Below are 17473 nucleotides of genomic sequence, written 5' to 3' on the forward strand. Positions count from 1 at the left end.
ATAAGCTCATATGGTTTTTACTAGATTTATTCTATGTATTTTATATTTTTGAAGCTTTTTTAAAAAAAATCCTTCTGTTTAGTAATGATACAGAAATCCAACTGCATTTTGTTTATTGGCCTTGTGTCCAGCAACTCTTACACTGTACTGCCAATTGTAATGATTTGCCTTTAGATTCTTGGAGTTTTCTATATAATTAGTCATATTATCATCAAATAGAATTTTATCTTTTCAATTGTTATATCTATTTCTTTTTGTCTTACTACACTGAATTGGACATCTCATGCTATGTTGAAAAGAAATGATGACAGCAGGTACTCTTGTCTTATTCTTAAGCAGAATGCTAAAACATTTTGACATTAACTAGGTTTTTATAGAAACACTTTTGTCAAATTAAAGCCCTTATTCTTAGTTTATTTTTACACTGAGGGATTCACCCTGTAGAGTGGGTATGTGTTTCCTATTTATCTCCCCATGCTGGCCAGTTTCTGGGCTAAAAGCTGGCTTCCCTTCTTGACTTGCCTCTTTGGCTTTCCTCCTTCACCTATTTTTGACCTGTATTTTCATTACATTTGCCTACTTACCAATGCATTTAAGAAGCATTTTTGAAATATACTATCCAACATTATTAATTATTTTCAATGGAAGAATCAATCTGGGGGCCTAGTCTGCCATACTTCTGTAATCAGAAGTCTGAGTAGACCCTAGGAATTCTTTCACATATATGAGGACTTCCTTTTTCAGCTGTGAACTGGATGAAATGTAGCCAAAATGAAAACATAATTAACATTATATGTTTTTCCTGGGAATTAACCTCTAATAGAAAAGAGTTTTGGGAAAGATTCAAATGGTTAATAAAATCTGCAAGTGTCTTAGTGCCAATTATAAGAGGAAAAAATATGCTTCAAATGATATTAGGAAAGTCACCTTTGACCTCTTTTTCTCATTCCTTCTACAAGACAAAAATGCTAAATTTTAAAGATGATGTAATTCACTGGCTGAATTGTATTTAGGAAAAAATAAGACTTGTATTTCAGAGACTTGCCAAGGTCAACATTTTGAACCCATGGCAAAATACCCCAAACAGTAGTGCTCTGACTATTACTATATACTCACTTCTAGAGCCACCATTAGGTTGGCTTCTAATATCTGTTCAGCAACACAGTGGCTTAATTCAAATCCTTGCTTCTAGAGCCTAGAAATTCCAGAAGTTTTAACTAAAATGACATGAGGATATTTATGCTGTTCACTGGCAATAAAAAATGAATAAAATCTTTCTCTTTAAGAGCTCACAAGTGATTATGGTACAATGAACTACTGAAAGTATAGACAAGTTTGAGTGGGGAAGTAGACAGAAGGAGGAGGTATTCAGGAGTGCTTCCCAGAAGATATATTATGGTGATTCTGGATAAACATTAATAGGAGAATTTAGATGAGAAAGAGGCAAACTGAGCTCCTAACTCCTAACTGCATCACACCAGTGCCCTAGGGCAGGAAGAGAAACACGAGGCTGCTGACGAAAAGCACAACCGAATCCCCAAGCTTGTACCAAAATAAAGTAACTGGAAGAGAACACTAAGCAATAATACAGGCAAATGATTGGTAATACTTTAATGTAATTACTGACTATCTTCAATTTCCTAAATAAAGTGACTACTTTTTCCATACCACACTCAAGAATTTGATAACTATTTGTTGAAGTAAATTTCACCTTTAAAAATTAAATGTAATTAAAGGTGCCACATAAAATGTATGAAAAGTATTTCTTAAATATTTTAAACAACAAAAATGTTAACATTAGGAGATTAGACTGAATAATTTCAATGAGATTTAACACTCCATACATGTATATTTAGTCCAATATAGTTATGTGCTGTATAATAACATTATGGTTAGCAACAGACCACATATACGATGGTAGTCCCATAATATTATAATGGAGCTGAAAAATTCCTATCGCCTAGTGATGTAACATCGTAGCATCATAGCTCAACATATCACTCACATGTTTGTGGTGATACCTGTGTAAACAAACCTACCGTGCTCCCAATCATATAATAGTATATAGTGCATATAATTATGTTTAATATGTAATACTTGGTCATTATAATAAATGACTATCTTACTGGTTTATGTATTTGCTATACCTTTTATCATTATTTTAGAGTGTACTCCTTCTACTTATTAAGAAAAAAAAAACACTAACTGTGAAATAGCCTCAGGCAGGTCCTTCAGGAGGTATTCCTGAAGAAGGTGTTGTGACTACAGGAGATGACACCTCCAGGGGTGTTATTGCTCCTGAAGATCTTCCAGTGGGACAAGATGTGGAGGTGGAAGACAGTCATATTGATAATCCTGACCCTGTATAGACCTAGGCTAATGTGTATGTTTGTGTCTTAATTTTAAACAAAAAAGTTTAAAAAGCAAAAAAAAAAAAAAAAAAAAATTTAAAGAGAGAAAAGCATATAGAATAAGGATACAGAGAAAAAACATTGTACAGCTGGACAATGTATTTGTGTTTTAAGCTAAGTGTTATTACAAGAGTCAAAAAAAGTTTCAAAATTTTAAAAAATTCAGTCAAAAAAGTTTAAAGTTCACAAAGTTAGAGCAAGCTAAGAGTAATTTATTCTTGAAGAAAGAAAAATTTGCTCTGTAAATTTAGTGTGGTCTAGGTTTATACTGTGTATAAAGTCTACAAGACTCAACTCATCCAGAGCAACTTCAAGTGCTGCAAACTCCAGTCATGCCAAGTACCCTATGCGTATCTATGTTTATGTTTTATACTGCATTCTGAACAGGACCTTTTCAATGTTTAGATATGCTTAGCCACACAAATACCATTGTGTTATAATTGTCTACAGTATCTGATACAGTTAACAGGCCATACAGGTTTGTAGCCTAGCAGCAACAGGCTATGCCAGATAGCCTGTGTGTGTGGCAAGCTATACCATCCAGGTTTGTGTAAGCACAGGCTATGATATTTGTACAATGATTAAATTGCCTAACAATGCATTTCTCAGAGCATATTCTCGTCGTGGTGCATGACAGTATAATGTAAATGTGCATTTGAAAGTTGTGTGATAAATGTGAAATACAGAATTTTCAACTTCTAAACAACAGGGAACTATTAATTGATATAACTTGAAACATCTCATTCAAGACATCTTTCAGGTGAAAGTACACTATGCATTTTATGGTGTCACCTACTGGCAAAGTGTAGAAATGCAGCCACCTATACCTAAGATGGCCTCATGAAAAGTTGGCAGTGGGGCGATGAGTGTAAGAATCAATTCTTTTTCTTTATTTCTTCCCAGTCTGTCTATCCCACCCTTCCTTGGGCTCAAAGATTACTGTAATTTTTCTATTTTAAAATAAGTAGTATAAACTTTTCCTTAGATACAAGAGCTAAATACATTTTTATCTCTAAGTTTTAAGGTTGAGAGAGACGAGGAGGATAAAGAGGCCAGAGTGAGAGATGGACAGGAGTGAGAGCATAGACAGTTTTGTGTATTATATTGAGGTTCCTGGAGTTTTATCCTGTACCAAATATGGAATCACTGAAAAGTTTTAATTATGGGAATAACATTTGCTGTTTCAGAAAAATCACTCTGGCAGCAATGAGGACGACAGGACAGGGCAACTTAAGACTGGAGGCAGAATAGACAACTCGGTGGCATATGAAAAGGTCCAGGCAACAAAGGATGAAAGTCTGAAACAGTGAACACTGGAAATAAAATAGTAGCTATAGGAAGAGATGAGGAGAAAGAACATAAAATATGTGAAGTAAGAAAAAGTGACGGATCTTACTGAGTGAATGCATTTAGGATATGCCCCAGATTCTTGTTTGGGAGCTGGAGAGAGACAGGCTTCATCACTTCAGGAGGAGAAGCAGTTTTGCAGAGAAAGATGAAAATTTAGTTTAGGATATATGAGTTGCCTGTGAGGCACCATCTTAAAGATAGCTGAGGATATGTTTCTGAAACTCAGGAAAGAGTTTCAAATTTCACTGAAATATAGATTTAGAAGAATTTGCATATATATAGTAGAAGAGGTCGGTGGAAAATAAGAGAATGACATCTCAGAAGTTATAGGAAAAAAAGAGTTCCAGTAGGAAATGACTAAATTTGGAGACTCAAAAGAGACCACAGACTATGACAATTAGAAGATCACAAGTGACCACTGGCAGAATAGCTTCAGTAGAGGGAAAAAGTGAAGGAGTATAAATCAGTCAAGTACAGACAATCAAATAAATATTGACTGTCTATTCTGGCAAAAATTGTGCTAGGCCTAGGGAATATTAGTGAAGAAAACCAATAAACTCTCACTGAGTTTACTGTCTATTGAGAAATATACATTAAATAATTACAAAGAGGGAATCAGAAAAATGGAAAGTATTTTCTTTAAGAATTTGAGCTGTAAATGGAAGGAGAAGGAACTGGAAGAAACAGAGAAGACAGTTTATTGTTTTTTTCTTATAAGCTTATAGACTGTGGCTAAAGTACTAGTAAACGGAGAGGTTGAAATTATAAGGTAAAATGAATAACCAGTGAAGCAATGTCCGAATGGGTTATCCACTTTCCCACCCACCATGTCTAGTTAACTCCTTCAAGTTCATCCTTCAAAATTAGGCTTAACTGTAACACCCATCCAGATAAGCATTCTTGACACCCTTATCCCTGGCTCCCACAAACCAGGTCAATTGCCCTTTCCTCTGTATACCTTCTATTAATATCTATTATGATATGCATAATGTATATGTTTTTAGTTTTTAATAATTTTACTTTTTTATTTATAGAATAAACCTATACCTACTACAGAACAAAAACAAATAAACAAATCACCACAAAAAAGAGAACAAAAATTGCTCAAGTGGACTATTCAGACACCCAATTGAAGACATTCACTATTTAGATACTCACTTCCTCAAGACCTTCTCTAAACGATACTTGTTCATTATAACCACATGGGATATCCAAAATAAACGGCTGCTAAGTTGAAGAAGTCTATTCCCTCACCCTGCATGCCTCTAAAATAAATATACTTCTACCCTGTTGACCACAACCAGAAATTCCTCCAAAAGGAATGTAATTATAACAAACCATATTGGATAGAACATACACATATATCTCTGCTCTTTCACGAAACTTCACTAAAATGACAAAAAAGCAAAAAACAAAAAAATTTCCATCTATGAAGAAAAAGAGAATGAGAGAGGAAACAACAGCTGATGAGAGTAGAGGCATTTCATGAAAGTACAAAAAAATGAAAACAGATGGTTGAGTCATAACTAACTACCCAGAATACAAAAGCTAAAACCTAAGTAACCGCTAAGAGGAACATCAGTAAGAAGTAAACTCAGAAATTAATCAGAAATTGAAGGCAGTACTGAAGGCTATGTAAAGATGGGGTTGAAAACAGAAAAGCTAGTTGACAGTCTCCATAAGGAATATTATACCCCCATTCTCTCTCTATTCTGAGCAGTCAGGCTAGCGCTTCTCTCCCACCTCAGCATGGGAAGCAGGACTGTTCTAAAGAAACTAAGAGAGGGTCCAGACCCAGGGGCAGCAGGACTAAAAACAAAGGAATTGAGTAAGTCTACATACGGAACCGTGAGACTCAGCATCAACCTGGACCTATCTCAAATCCCAGAATATTGCTAGCCAGATTTACAGCTTTCAGAGATTAAAAGATTCCTCTGTGGAAATTTTTGGGAAAGTTCCGAAGAAAAGATCTAAAGTTACTGACATTTGGAGAGTAAGTCCCCAACAAAAGAGCCAACTGGGCAGCATGCTATAAATAAGCCCACTATACAGAGCTACTAATCAGCTCTATACGGCCTCACTCTTAAATATGAAAGGACAGTTCAGAATCACCACACATTGTAGGAACACCTCTACCATGAAAGAGGGCAAAAGAAAGAAAGTAAAAAACAGAAAAGCATCCAATTTAGATAAAACAAAGACCATTCAGGAAGCAGATAACAATATTTTTACATTAAATATAATAATCTTAAGAGAAATAAATAAAACATGACATAAAATCATATACAATCAAATGTGAGACTAACATAAAAATATTTGCTTACCATTTACTTTTTCTGAGAAAGCTACTTGAGCAAAATAAGGGGTTTAACAATTAAAAGTAAAGTCATAAGAGTCAGGAAAGAGGCAGAGACTGTTTCACAAGGTGAGGATGAAGGTTCATGGTTGTCACTCTGACACAGGCCCAGCAAGCAAAAGCAAAGACTGAATAAAGACGACAGAGGATTCTCCAGAAGGAATATCTTCAAGGGCAAAAAACTGCAGATGACTGTAGTATCACTTGACTTTAACAAAATATATCTATATTGCCTTACCAAAAAAATTTTTTTAATTAAATATATAATATTTCAATAGAAATGGCCCCCAATATATTATCTGGAAGTTCAGAAGATGTCACTTATTTTGTCTCTAAGTTATTTTCAAAACCCTCTTCCAAGTTTACTTCTTTGTAATGGATATCCATATGAGAAGACAGAATGCAATTCAGAATAAAACCCTGAAAAAAATCCTTCTTAGAATCTTAGAATGGAATGAAGTTTCATGGAATAAGATATAGTCATTAACAGAATGGATGCCAGGGTCAGAACTGACTGTGTTCAGATCCCTACTCTGCTACTTAATATAACCTAGGGCAAATTACTCGATCCCTGTGTTTTAATTTCTTCACCTCTAAATTAGGGATAGTAATAGTATCTATCAAGTCAGGTTGTTGTAATGATCAAATGATAATCTAAGTAAAGAACTTAGCACAATGTCTGACATATAACAAGTGTTCAATAAATATCAGCTATTTTTATTATGTTTATTTATGTTACAGGATACCAACCAACTTGACAACGATCCACCATGATTGCTAGCAAATACAATCCACTTCTGCCCCCAAGACTTACTCACCACTTAATACACCAATATTATAAATGGGGGTCTATCAGATTTTTAAAAATCTCTTACCTCCAATGTCATATAAAAACAAATCCCAGCTGAACCAAAGATTTGCACATAAGAAAATGAAAAATAACAGAAAATAGAATAGGGATTTCATATCTTTGTTAATTTTCTTACTCATTCTTGATATCAGTTTCCTTTTTGGCTAAATACATACACAGAAATTATCTGTTTGCTCATTTCTAGTCTTCAAAAATCTATTTCATCTGATAAAAATAAATGCTAACTCTCTTCTCTAATCAATTTAGTATGGACATGACTTTTGACTTTGGCAGAAACTCAGAATCACGGGCAGAAATTTAGGAGGTAAGGTCATATGATTGTAATTTATTCATACAGATTTTGTTTCTTCTCCCCACCATTTGGTCTGATGCTTGGTCATTTCAATATCTCTTATTTCTACCCAATTCTATAAAGTTTTAAAGATAGATTAATAATATATTTGTAATATATCAAAAATCATTACCTTGGGTTTGGTATTTCTCCAAGAATCTCATCTAATTTGTCAATGAAATTAATAAAATTAGACAATCCCTTTACATGTGTCCTTAAAGGATCTGATGGTGGTGGTGCATAACCTTTCCCTCCAAGCTCTATTGTTCTAATAAATGACGTGGCCACCTACGAATTAAAACAAATGGATAAGTTATGTCCAGTGATTTATTAAATTAAAACTGTAATTTACTTCATAAAGCTAAGTAAATCTATATAATTCTGGGTATACAGTTAAAAGGGACGCACACTTTATGGCTCATGACACACGTTGAGTCAGAAGCAAATAACCAAAGAAACAAATGCCATGCAGAATTCATGCTAGCAAGTGTGGTGGCAATGACACCCAGCTACAGATTGAGACTGAGGAGCTGAGTTAGAGGACAAATTAAGAGTTAAAGTATATTGGCCGGGCGCGGTGGCTCAAGCCTGTAATCCCAGCACTTTGGGAGGCCGAGACGGGCGGATCACGAGGTCAGGAGATCGAGACCATCCTGGCTAACCCGGTGAAACCCCGTCTCTACTAAAAAATACAAAAAAATTAGCCGGGCGAGGTGGCGGACGCCTGTAGTCCCAGCTACTCGGGAGGCTGAGGCAGGAGAATGGCGTGAACCCGGGAGGCGGAGCTTGCAGTGAGCTGAGATCCGGCCACTGCACTCCAGCCTGGGCAACAGAGCGAGACTCTGTCTCAAAAAAAAAAAAAAAAAAGAGTTAAAGTATATTAATTACAATGTATTATTGACTATAAATAACTCATTTATGAATATATTCTAATATAGTTGACTACTAGCTATTGAAAATGTTATATGGAACAAGAGAATTTTTAGTGTCAACTGATCTGTTGTGTTAAACAGGTGAATTGTTTGGGCAATTTAACACTTCCAAACCTCAGCCTCTCTATTTGTAAAATAAAAATATAGATTAGATAATCACTAAGTCCTATCCAGCTTTCCCATCCTGGGATCATGTATAGTTCAAAAGGCTTGTCCTTACAATGATAAAAATACATATGTGATAGCTGTACATAAGAGTGTTTCAGTCAAAGATGAAATGTTCCAAGGTACATTTTAAGAAAGACAAATCCTGTGAAATGTCAGTAATTTAGGGGAAAGTTCCACGGTCAAATAAATTAGGAAACAACAGATTAAATAACAAGCTTAATTGGCTACAAGCAGATTTCTTTATGGCAGGACTTCCTCAGAGCTCTTATAGACAATCATGGACTATGTATAACGAACAAGGGTATATACTACTTCTAAACATTTTGCCCTTGGAAATATTTATTCAAAGAACATTTAACAGAAATGTTTTGACATTGGAAACATTTATTCACAGAGAATTTATCAGGGCCAGCACTATACATAACATATGTAAGGAAACACTGCTTTAGAGAAATTCTCCTTTACCAAACTTGAAGGATATGGTAAAAAATGAAAATACCATGGATTTTCAAATACAGAGGTAAAACATAAATTAACCACTTAAAAGTTGTTTCATCCTAGTTACAAGCATATTAGGATACATGGATCCACTGTGCAAGGAGTCTTAATTTTGAACCTGTCACACATCCATACCAAAAAGATAGACATTTGTTTCTCTCGAGCAGCATGTTTCAAATCAGTGAAGGCTTCTCTTCCTAGTCCTCTATCAGGAATATTGAGAATATGAGCCACAGCCAGGTCATTCTTTGAATTTACTAGCAGGTTTAAATATGAAAAGATGATTTTCCTTGCTAACAGCTGCACCTGTGCAATAAAATATTCAGTTAATTTCTTTATTGCAATTCTTCTAAATCCATAATCTTTTTCATATGCAGTAAAAATGTATATAATCATTCAATCACAATACCTCACTTAACTCTTTAGAAAAAGAGAACTGCCACATAAAAACAGGTTGGACAATCAATAAACTCCATCTCTCCCCAAATTCTTGACTGACTACCAAATTTGGCAGGCAGAGGGGAGACCTACAAAAATCCAGCTAAAAAAAAGCAGCAAAAGAAGACACAAGAACAGATATCAGCAATTGCATACCAACATAGAATGGAGAAAGAGTATTAAGTTGGAATTCAGGCAAGTCAGTTGCCCACTAGCACAAAAACACAATATTTCTCAGAAGAACATAAAGAAATCCAGTTGTTATAAAATATTACCTATAATATCCAGTTTTCATCCAAAAATCAATAAACGAAGAAAAAAGGTGTGACCCACTACTCAGGGTAAAAAGTAGTCAATAGAAATTGCCACTAAGAAGACCTAGATGCCGAGTTTAGCAGAAAAACATCAAGGCAGTTATTATGAATTATGTTCAAGATATTTAAAGGAAATATGTTCAATGAATTAAAAGAATATCTGTTATCAATAAATTAACAGAGGGAATGTCAACAGAAAAGTGGACAAAATAAATTCTGGAAATGAAAAGTACAATAAATAAAACAAAATTTGCTTGATGGGTTCAACGGCAACTTGGAGAGAGTAGAAGAAAGTACTGGTGAACTTATAGACAAACCAATAGCTATTACCAAATCTGAAAAACGAAAGAGAACAACAGCAACAAAAAAAGATGAAAGAACCAAAGGGATTTATGAGACAATTTAAGAAGTCAAATATACATGTAATTGGAATCCCTGAAGAGAAGTGAAAAGGGTAGAAAAACATATGAAGAAATTTTGTCCGAAAGCATCCCAAATTTAGTAGAAAACATTAATTTATAGATCGAATAAGCTATATAAGTAGGAAAACCAAACAACATGTATACAAACTCTGACAACCAAAAGTAAGAAAAAATCTTGAGTGCAGCCAGCACAAAATGACATATTACCTACAGAGGAACAATAATAAGGTTAACAAATCATCCAGAAGTATGTAGGCCAGATGATATTGGAACAGTATATTAAACATGCTGAGAAGCAATCTAAATTACTATACAATTACAATAATTAAGATACAGTAGTATTTACAAAAGAACACTCGGCTCAATGGAACAGAATAGGGTGCAGAAATAGACCAACATAAATAGAGCAATCTGATTTTTCACAAATGTGCAAAAGGAACAATGAAGAAAAGACAGTCTTTTCAATAATTGGTGTTGGAGCAATTGGTCATCCATATGCAAAACACATGAACTTCAACTTAAACTTCACACCTTTTATAAAAGTAAACTCAAAGTGGATCATAAGTCTATAAATGTATAATATAAACTATTAAACTTTTAAAAGAAAATGTAATAGAAATTATTCATGACCTGGAATAAGGCAGAGTTCTTACATAAGACATCAGAAGCACAATCAGAAAAGGAAAAAAAAAAAGATAAATTGGATTTCATCAAAATCAATTTCCTTTTTTTTTTGTTTTTGGAAACAGAGTCTTGCTGTTAGGCTGGAGTGCAGTAGCACAATCAGAGCACACTGCAACTTCAACCTCCCAGGCTTACGTGACTCTCCTGCTTCAGCCTCCCTAGTAGCTAGGATTACAGGCGTGTGCTATCGCAAGCAGCTAAACTTTTTTATTTTTTGTAGAGACAAGGTCCCACTATGCTGCCCAGGTTGGTGTTGAACTCCTGGGATCCAGTGATCCTTCCGCCTCGACCTCCCAAAGCACTGGGAATACAGGCGTGAGCCACCATGAGCAGCTCAAAATTAAATTTTTCGCATGGAATTTTCTTCCTATTTTTGCCTTCTCAACTACTTCCATCCCACCTTCTGCTCTAGAACCCTGTTTGTTTCTAATTCTTAAATGTTGTTCCCAAACTGTCCACTTGAAATCATCTTCTTGCCTACTCCTTCAGATAACAGACTCACAAACTCTAAACTCGATTCCTACCCAAAACACATGAAATTCAAAAATCCTTCAGTAATTTCAGTCACAACTAATGTCCCAGGAATTTATCATCTGTAAATGCTAAGAAAATATTTCTCTTATTAAAACTAAAATTTCATCATATTCAATCTAATCACATTTTAAATTTTTGAAGCATCAAAGAAACTAAAAAAGGCAGCAATAAAAAATTACAAACCCTTAGCAAGTCTCTTAAATAATTATTAAGCATATACATCTTAAAAGAAATTCAAAAGATAATATATTTTGACTATTTAAATTTCCATGTAGAAAACGATTCTTGAAACGTAGGAGGCAGTCAGGGTCAATTTAAAAGAAAAACTTCACTGGACAGGAAAGCATTGCTTTAAATATGGACTTGAGATAGAATTGAAGCAAAATTAATTACAAGAAAATAAAGTTTAAAGATTAACCATGAGAAAGATTTTTCCTTGCATATTAAGTATACTAACTCAATGTTTCCATTTCAGAGATGCTCCCTGATTCCCCAATCTAAAGTAGACATTCATGTATTCTCTTTCCAGCCATCCTGTGATAACTCTGCATATCACCCTATTATAATTCTCTGCATAGGTATTAACACTTCCTGATACTTTCCTTTTTAATATTTTTTTATGGAGACAATATTTCACTCTGTTGTCCAGGCTAATCTTGAACTCCTGGGCTCAAGTGACCCTCTTGCCTTGACCTCCCAAAGTGCTGGGATTACACGCATGAGCCACTGTGCCTAGCCACTTTCTGATAACGTTTCTTAATCCTCATATTACTTTATGAGTTCCATGAGAGCAAATCATGTGTCCTTAGATGCTAACGGAATGACTCGCATTATAGTAGGTAACCAATCTATTTTTGTTCTCAATGAGTTTTCATTCAATGAAACTCAATAGGTTCTCAATGAGTTTTCAATGATGAATGAAAGAAAAATCAATACATAAATTTGCCCTTTAAAAATTTCAAAATTAAAAATTTATTAAGAAAAACTTACCTAAGGCTGGGTGTGGTGGCTCACACCTGTAATCCCACCACACGGACACCAAGGCAGGTGGATAACTTGAGGCCAAGAGTTGAAGACCCACCTGGCCAACACAGCGAAACCCTGTCTCTGCTAAAAATACAAAATATTAGCTGAACGTGGTGGCACACACCTGTAATCCCAGCTACTCGGGAGGCTGTGGCACAAGAATCACTTGAACCTGGGAGGTGGAAGTTGCAGTGAGCCAAGATAGTGCTACTACACTCCAGCCTTGGTGACAGAATGAGACTGTTTCCAAAGGAAAAAAAAAACTTACCTGGGATAAAATAAATGCTTATATTTTTTATTATGGTGCCTTAAAAAGAAAGGTATTCTAAGGCACAACCAAATAAAAATAAGCTTTAAGGTTTCTCCTAAAATTTTATAAAATAAGGTATAATATAGTTTTCTGATTATATTTCTTTCTTTTTTTAATTTTTTTTATTTTGAGACGGTGTTTTGCTCTTGTTGCCCAGGCTGGAGTGCAATGACACGATCTCCGCTCACCACAATCTCAGCCTCCCAAGTTCAAGTGATTCTCCTGCCTCAGCCTCCCAAATAGCTGGGATTACAGGCATGTACCACCACGCCTGGCTAATTTTGTATTTTTAGTAGAGACGGGGTTTCTCCATGTTGGTCAGGCTGGTCTCAAACTCCCAAACTCAGGTGATCTGCCTGCCTTAGCCTCCCAAAATGCCGGGATTACAGGCATGAGCCACTGTGACCAGCCTCTGCTCATATTTCAAATGTCCTTTTATCTTTATTTTCACAGTAAATCACAATACAAGTAAATCAATTATACAAGTCTATAATATGAGTTTCCATTTTAACTTCACAGTGCAATAGTCTGTCTAAAACACAATTCTTTTTATTCCTTTGACATTTGGGAAGAATAACACAATTTACCAAAAATCAAAGCAGAGAAAAAGTGATATTCACACTGTAATCAGAAACTTTCCCTAAATTTAACTTAATGCAATCTCTATGTCACTGTGCTTCTGCTGTTCAAAAATAACAAGAACTTAACAAATATATATATACCTGATCCTAATTGGGTACAAAACCAGGGCTTAAGCTCTCACATCTACAACTTGCTCCTTAAGGTTAGCAAATTTTGTCCTTCTGATCTGTGATGTTAGGCAAACTTAAGGGAAAAACATCTTGGAGTCCTCACAGTTAGAGTGTTTCGTTTAACTCATGGCTGCAATTGGAAATCTATCCCTATCATTATGGTCAGATAACATGGTTGTTATGGTTTCCTTGCTCTTGTATTTACAAGTGAGTTTTAAAGAGGCTCCCTGGAAAAGCAGTCCACATAAGTACAGTTATGATGTCCAAGAGCAAGGGCCTAAATTGAAAAAATCCACAAGATTGAAGTCTTTACCAAGACACCAAAAATAAGGATACTGTTCTGTTTATTTGTTTAATAAACTGATTCTATCCATACCACAAAGTATTTGCAATGTTTGTTTAGAAGTTGGTCAATTTTATTTAAGCTTTCTGACAATTCCAAGTTTCTTTTCCTATCTCTTCTTACTGAGAGAGAGGCAGATATTCAACCTCAGTTTGAAGAAAGTCAGTTCTTCTAAGTTGAGAAGATTAACAATTTATACAGGGTCTTTTTTTAACTTTTGTTTGCCAATGCATAACTGCTTATATATACCGACAAAAAAAAAGTTGGACAAAAACTAAGATATTCAGATTTTTTTTTAAACTGATGATTTTCTTTTTTTTTTTTTTGGCCTTTATTCTATTATTCTCTTCATTACTTCAGAATTTTAAAAACAACGGTTTAGTACCTTAGGAAAAATAAAATGAAGTAAAATAAAATAAGGAAACAAAAATATTGTTTCTCAAATTCAATCCATTCACCTACTTGAAGACTCTGGTGTCGTATTAGTAAACACATTTGATGGTCAAAATATATCTTTGCAAGACTGCAGCCCAAAAATTCACATTAGGATTTTAATTAGAAATACATTGGCTACTGGCTGGACACGGTGGCTCATGCCTGTAATCTCAGCCTTTGGGAGGCCGAGGTGGGTGGACCACGAGTTCAGGAGTTCAAGACCAGCCTGGCCAACATGTGAAACCCCATCTGTACTAAAAATACAAAATTAGCCGGGCGTGGTGGCACGTGCCTGTAATCCCAGCTACTCAGAAGGCTAAGGCAGGAGAATTGCTTGAACCCAGGAGGTGGAGGTTGCAGTGAACTGAGAGCGCGTCACTGCACTCCAGCCTGGGCAACGGAGTGACGCTCTGTCTCGGAGAGGAAAAAAGAAATACATTGACTTCCAAAAAGACCTTGTAAAAAGAAAAATTAGAAACTGCAAGTAACAGAAGCATGGCTAAGAAGATGGCTGACAATTTAATACTCCTCAGAAAATCAAATCCATTAGTTGAACTAGTAGATAAAATTCTATTAGAAAATACAATCCAAGAAAGCAAAAGAGAGAAATTAGAGAATTAACACAATGAAACTATCAGTGTTGTTTAAATCAGGAAACTACATGCTTATAATCTTTAGTCACAGATATCCCTTTAAACTTTATAAGTTGAAGTTCCAAAAGCTTAATTCTTTTCATACATACAAATTAGTTCATTCCTCTTTAAGAAATACAGACATAACAACTATAATTTCCTCCCTATAGAACATACAGGATAGATCTTTAGCACATACAAGAGATCTTTAAGTGATCTACCCTCTTGATATACAAATGCACCGCTTAAGTGCCACTGAGAAAAGATCAGGCAATTTGGCAATCACTTTGTCAAGATTTGGGCATCGAGGGAAAAGAAAGGAAATGTAAGTGAAAAGTTAATTTCAAGCAAGAGAAATCTCTAAAAGGAACCAGGTCTGGGCAGGTGGGCTCGGATATTTTCTTGTACCAGAAAAGAGGAAAATGCTCGAAAAGTCTACTAGAGCATATAAAAAAGACACAAAAACCTGCTTGAAGCAGCTTCCTCTATTTTAGCATCAAAGATTAATAAGTGTAACTCATTTTATACTGAATAAATTCATGAATCCATATAATAGATACACAAAAGGGAATACTATAAAAGAATAAATATCTAATTTACTTATATTATATATAACTATTACACTAACCCCTAAACTGGTAGAGAATTAAGGAGTTACCCTGAGATTTTTAGAGAAGGAGTACTTCATCTCATTTGATAAGATAAAGTTTTACTGAGAAATGGCAATTAATTAATGTAAAGACATAACAGAATTAGAAGCTCACTATTCTATAAACACTACAGAAATAACTGATTCAAGCAGGGATCATCAATGCTTAAAACCATTAGATAAAAGGTTACTGGGAAACAGGATATTTATACAGTGCCAAAGTGTCACCTCACAGATCTTTGCTGACAGCAAAGGAAAAACTATATCTTTATACTGGAGAGACCTGGAAATTTAGGATAACCTGAGTTTGTTTCCCAATACGACAAAAAATGAAATACTCTGCATCAGTTAAGAAGTATTTCTTACGAAATACTAAACCAAAATCTAAGCAAGATTTTAGATGGCACTTCCAGTTTATTGGAAATACAGCAAATAGAGAAACAAGTTAAATAATACCACAAGGAATTAATCAGAAAATTTTTTTTAAAAAAGATTAGGGGAATTCTTCTAGAGTAAAAGAGTCTAAGGAGACATAAAACCATTTTGGGGACAAATGGAGAAATTTAAATATGGAAGTTAGTAAATGATATTTGAAAATACTTACTAAAGTTTTCTTATTTATTATAATTATATTGCAGTTGTCATTATTTTTAGGAAATGTATGCTAAGGAATTTTATGGATCCACATGTCAGCAACTTACTTTCAAATATGACAGAAAAAATATCAGATGCACATATAAAACACTTCATTAAATCTAGGAAGGAGACATACAGGTATTTGAGGGCACTGCTAAAATACATATTTTAAGTGCAATCTATTTAACATGGGACACATAGAGAATCTACCTCAGCAATGTTTGTCAAAAAATGAAGGCAATTCACCAAATGTTTTAACTTACTGGAGCAGGTGATTTTGGAAGTAAATGTATTCTAGACCTTTTATATATCATATTTCTAAAATATGTTGGCTGGGCACAGTGGCTCATGCCCATAATCCCAGCACTTTGGGAGACGGAGGCAGGAAGATCACCTGAGGTCAGGGGTTCAAAGTCAGCCTGGCCAACATGGTAAAACCTGGTCTCTACTAAAAATACAAAAATCAGCCAGGCGTGTGGCACACGCTTATAATTCCAGCTACTTGGGAGGCTGAGGTGGAAGGATCACTTGAACCCAGGAGGCAGAGGTTTCAGTGAGTGGAGATCATGCCACTGCACTTCAGCCTGGGCAACACAGTGAGCCTCTGCCTCAAAAAAGTAATAATAAGCAAAATAAATAAAATAAAAATAATTAAAATATGTTGAATATAATTTTACTTTTTTCAATACTCTTAAATTCTCATCTTGCCAATGTGATTTTATTAATCACAGAAACTTTGCCAGGAGTTAAACCCTGTAAAATATTTAAAAAGGTTTATTCTGAGCCAAATACGAGTGATCATGGTGTTACCGGCAGTCCTTGTTCTTAGAGCTCCCAAGATGGTGGTGGGCACTTCCAAGGTGGTGACAAGCCTCTTGTTCTCTGATCTGGGGTTCTTGGCCTCACAGATTCCAAGGAATGGAATCTTGGGCCATGCAGTGAGTGTTATAGCTCTATTAGAAGCCGTGGGTCACAGAAGAGAACCGTGGAACCCTGTGACTAGTGTTTAGCTCAATTGGGATGAACCTGGGTACTTAGCCATGCAGGAACAATGGCAAGCCTTTAGCCCAATCAGTAGCAGCAATGGGCGCCTTGCTAGATCAGGAGCACAGTGGACACCCTGCCAGATCCGGAGAGGTGGAAGTCAGCAACAGGTCTGCAACAGCGACAAACAGCAGTGGTGGATGGCGAGCAAAAGCTCAGCTCCAGCCATAACAAACATGGACCACAAGAGTGTGCAGTTGCAAGATTTAACAGAATGAATACAGAGCTCCCCTAAAATGGGAGGGGACCTAAAGGCGTTGCCGTTCCCTGCTTGAATGCCTGGGTTTATATTCCCATCTTGGTCCCTCCCACTGTGCTCTCAGGCTATAGATGATTG

General features: G+C 35.4%; 1 protein-coding gene across 1 annotated transcript in view; it reads right to left on the reverse strand.

Annotated features, from left to right (window-relative positions):
* PARPBP (PARP1 binding protein) overlaps window positions 1-17473 on the reverse strand; it is an 81339-nt gene that overhangs the window by 32361 nt on the left and 31505 nt on the right. The window contains 2 exon segments of the mRNA XM_033220880.1: window positions 7453-7607; window positions 9053-9223. Of these exon segments, the coding sequence (XP_033076771.1) occupies window positions 7453-7607; window positions 9053-9223 (326 nt within the window).

This window comes from Trachypithecus francoisi, unplaced genomic scaffold, assembly GCF_009764315.1.
Source record: "Trachypithecus francoisi isolate TF-2019V2 unplaced genomic scaffold, Tfra_2.0 Lachesis_group11, whole genome shotgun sequence".
NCBI lineage: Eukaryota > Metazoa > Chordata > Mammalia > Primates > Cercopithecidae > Trachypithecus > Trachypithecus francoisi.